This window comes from Aegilops tauschii, chromosome 3, assembly GCF_002575655.3.
Source record: "Aegilops tauschii subsp. strangulata cultivar AL8/78 chromosome 3, Aet v6.0, whole genome shotgun sequence".
Lineage (NCBI taxonomy): Eukaryota > Viridiplantae > Streptophyta > Magnoliopsida > Poales > Poaceae > Aegilops > Aegilops tauschii.
The window spans coordinates 434,418,950-434,422,901 of NC_053037.3; the positions used below are offsets into that span (position 1 = coordinate 434,418,950).

A 3,952-nucleotide genomic window follows, 5' to 3' on the forward strand; every position below is an offset into this window, starting at 1 on the left:
GCGGCTTGGGCTTCAGAGACTTCCGTGTTTTTAACCAGGCTCTCCTTGCTCGCCAGGCGTGGCGGCTGCTTATCAAGCCTAACAGTTTATGTGCGCAGGTGCTGAAAGCTAGGTACTACCCAGATGGACGCCTAGAGGACACAGTCTTCTCCAGAAATGCTTCTTCTACGTGGCAGGCCATACAATATGGACTAGAGCTACTAAAGAAGGGCATTGTGTGGCGGGTAGGGGATGGCCAGAACATCCGCATATGGTGGGATCGGTGGGTCCCCCGGGAGCCATCGCGCCAACCTGTCTCCCAGCAGGGCACATGTCGGCTCCGGCGGGTGGCCGAGCTCCTTGGCCCGGACGGGACTTAGCGCATGGACCTACTCCGACGCTACTTCCTTCCGGCAGACGTCGACGCGATCTCCAGCATCCGCACTTCATCTCGTGTCACCGACGACATCATCGCATGGGCTCCGGAGAAGAACGGTATCTTCACTATTCGATCCGCCTATCGCTTTGCCATGGACGAGCGCGAGCGTCCATCGGCCACAGCCATGAGCAGGGCACCGGATGGTCGTCGCGCCATCTGGAAGATCATATGGGGGTGCCCTGCTCCCCCGAAGGTACGCGTGTTTGCATGGAGGATTGTTACAAACTCACGTGTTACCTGGGCAAACAAATTCTCTCGGCACCTTGAGATTACTGATATTTGTCCCCTTTGTGGTGTGGAACGAGAGGACGGGTTCCATGTGTTCTGCAGGTGTCCACTAGCTAAGGAATTATGGCATGCTATGGCCTTGGACTGGCCTATACCGAGTGTCGACGCCATCCATAATGTTGGGCCGGAATGGCTCTTCACGCTTCTGGAGCCACTGGATGAGGCGACACGGATGATTGTGCTCATGATCATGTGGAGGATTTGGCATGTGCGGAATGAGATCACGCATGAGAAGAAGCCACCACCCACAGAAGCTTCTCGCCGATTCCTTCATGGATACATCAATTCACTCTTGTGCGTGCAGCAACACCCAAGTGGAGATGTGGTCAAGGGAAAGATGATACTCAATGCACCACCGATACTCACTAGAGAGCCGGCTCCTCTCAAGGAGGAGCGAGGATGGGTTGCCCCAGAGCTAGGCAATACTAAACTTAATACAGATGGTAGCTTCATACCGGCGACAGGATTGGCTGGAGGGGGCATGGTCCTTCGAGATTCTGAGGGCAAGATCATTTTCAGTGCTTGTAGAGAAATTCGCGCATGCGATAATGCGCTCACGGCAGAGCTAGCGGCGTGTCGGGAGGGCCTGGAACTAGATCTTTTCCGTACGGACAAACCCATTAAAGTCGAGCTTGATTGTGCGGAGGCGGTGACAATGATCACAGCTCGTGTGCAGGACCGGTCGGCTCATCGCACCGTCATTGAGGAAATCAGGAGACTGGCAACGATGGAGGGGAGGGAGGTCTCTTTTAGTCTTTGTTGTCGTTCGCAAAACAAAGTTAGTCATGAGCTTGCCAAGTATGGTAGGAGCACCCCTCGCACCACTGTTTGGTTGCACTCGGGGTTAGACTTTATTGTAAACTTGGCTCTAGCTGAAAAGCCTCCGTGAGTAATGAGAATCCTCTTTTCACCCGCAAAAAAAAAGTGGGGCGAAAGCATATTTCCTGAGAGAAAAAGAGAGGTGGCGGGAACTTTCGGTGTGTGGATTGTAGACGGATGAGGAGAACACATTCTATTTCAGTACCGACCACGCAGCAGTTTTCAGAGTTTAGCTATCCATGGAACACATCCACACCGTATTGCATGGCAAAGGAAAGCGCGTAGTTCCCTAGCTCAGCGTCTCCTCCACCGGCTCACTGACATGGCCACCGCGCGCGCAGTTGCCGCGTCCATGAGGCTCACCTGCGCTCTCAGCACCTTAGCCATGCTCGCCGCCATCCTCTTCATGCTCCTCCTGCTGATCGCTGGTGCCTTGCAGCTGCGTGTCCCGACCGGCTACGCGGTGGTCGACTGCGCCCCGCCCCCGCCCTCGGACGACGGCGCTGCTGCCTTCCTCCACAGCCTCCTGCCGCTCCTGGCCGCGCTGCCCGCGGCCGCCGCGCCGACGGGGTTCGCGTCCCTGCAGTCCAGCGGCGGGGCGTTCGCCCGCGGCATCTGCCTGGGCGGCTCCGCGCCCAAGGAGTGCCTCGCGTGCCTCGCCGCGGCCGCCAAGAACCTCACCGGCTGCGGCGCGAGCAGGCGCGCCGGCGCCTGGAGGGGCGAGGGCTGCTTCATGGGCTACGCCGACGGCAACGCTTCCTCTCCGCACGAGGACGTCTTCCGCGGCGTCGTCTCCTTCGGCGAGGACGTCTTCCCCGCCGTCATCTCCTTCGACGACGGCAAGCCGCCCTCCAACCCCAACTGCTTCGACACGCGGGCGCTCATCGCGCGCGCGCAGTCCCTGGCGGGGCGCGGAGCGGCCAACAGCTCGGGGGCGCGCGTCGTCACCGACGCGGCCGCGCTCTCGAGCAACGCCACTGGGAAGACCACGGTGACATTGCGGGCGCAGTGCGCGAGGGACCGCGCGGCAGCGGCGGAGTGCGCCCGGTGCCTGGGGGACTCGGCGCGGGAGGTGGGGGCGTGTGGCTGGGGCCTCGACGGCGAGCACGTGCGTGTGGCCGACGTGGTCGGCTACAACTGCTTCCTACGGATCGAGACCTCAGTTCCGACGGGTTGGCCCGTGCCCGTGGCGAAATATATGAGTGAGTATAGCCCTTCCCCCAATAATGCTAGTTAGTTCTCCCCCAATATTGCTCCCCTTCCCCTTCCTAATTCTTGGAAGTTGCTGTAGTTCTTGCTAGTTAGTGGCATCGAGCCCCAATCTGTTGCTTGTGATTTTGATCGACGCGCAGAGCAACCTGCTAATAAAGTGGCTCTCGTCAATGGCTGCAGAGGATCCCGTCCTGATAACCTTGTGCGCCGGCATGCTGCTCGCGCTGGTCGCCGCGGTAATCGCGTGCGTCCGTGGGAGGAAGAAGAGGGGCACCGGGAACGCGTAGCTGCAGCAGCCAGCAGCAGAGCATCAGGTGCGTTTCTGCCTTTCCCAAAATCAATCTACCCTACATTACTGTCAATCAGAATGTCATCCGATTTTGTTGTTGAGCTCGGTCTAATTTGTGCCTTGCCGATGCAAAACAAATGAAGCAGGTCAGCAAGTGAACGCTGCTGCAAACTGAGGGAGATGGAGTTGGAGTCACCGGTCACCACCACCACCTTGGAGTCATACGACCACCCTGCTGCTCTCCTTCACCGCGTGCGGAATTTTTTTTTTAGAAAAGAAGGAGACCCCAACTCTATATCTTAGATTAGTTTAAGTAGTCATGTGTGCGTTCCTTGAGCTACAGGTGAGACTTGCTGTCGTTGCAATTAGACTTCTGCAGCGTGATTGCTCATCTCTGCATGTTTTGGAAGGAAAATTGGACGTGGCGCTGCGCGAGAATACACCTTATTTGGTGATCGGTCTCCACTAATGGGCGAAGGCACAACCGTTAGTACAAGGGATACCACTGACGTCCATCGATGATCTGTTGGTGGAGACCCATCCAACCCTCTAGTGATGAACTTGAATTTATGTCCATTACTCGTGATGCAGGCATGCAGCCGAACAACTGCCGGGCAAAATTGTGTCAACCGCTAGAAAATTCAAATCCAAAATCAAAATAAGCATAGAGAAACAAAAAGAGAATCCTTCATGTGAATAGTGTCATTTTTTGCTTTTGTCTTTTGTGACATTATTCATGCTGAATTTGTTTCTATTTTGTTTCTCAATGTTTGTTTCGAGTTTATATCTGAACTTTTAGAGGTCATGGCCACATGTCTTTGGAACATTCACAATTTTTTCGAAAATATTAAACATTTGAAATTGACTTTCTAAACATTGGAAGAATGGCCCGACACTTTGAGCGGGATGCGAGGACAATGGGCCTG

The 3,952-nt window shown here is 55.7% G+C and overlaps 1 protein-coding gene across 2 annotated transcripts; it reads left to right on the forward strand.

The window, feature by feature from the left end:
- Positions 1-1,687: 1,687 nt before the first annotated feature.
- Positions 1,688-3,741, forward strand: LOC109736832 (uncharacterized). 2 transcript variants are annotated; one of them, XM_020296055.4, is made up of 3 exons: positions 1,688-2,727; positions 2,918-3,051; positions 3,173-3,741. In XM_020296055.4, exons 1-2 carry the CDS (start codon positions 1,848-1,850, stop codon positions 3,022-3,024), a joined length of 987 nt encoding a protein of 328 aa, XP_020151644.1. In that variant the 5' UTR covers positions 1,688-1,847; the 3' UTR covers positions 3,025-3,051; positions 3,173-3,741. The 2 variants fall into 2 exon arrangements, with proteins under 2 accessions (XP_020151644.1, XP_045090376.1); XM_045234441.2 differs by having other exon boundaries at positions 1,728-2,727; positions 3,170-3,741.
- The last annotated feature ends 211 nt before the right edge of the window (positions 3,742-3,952 follow it).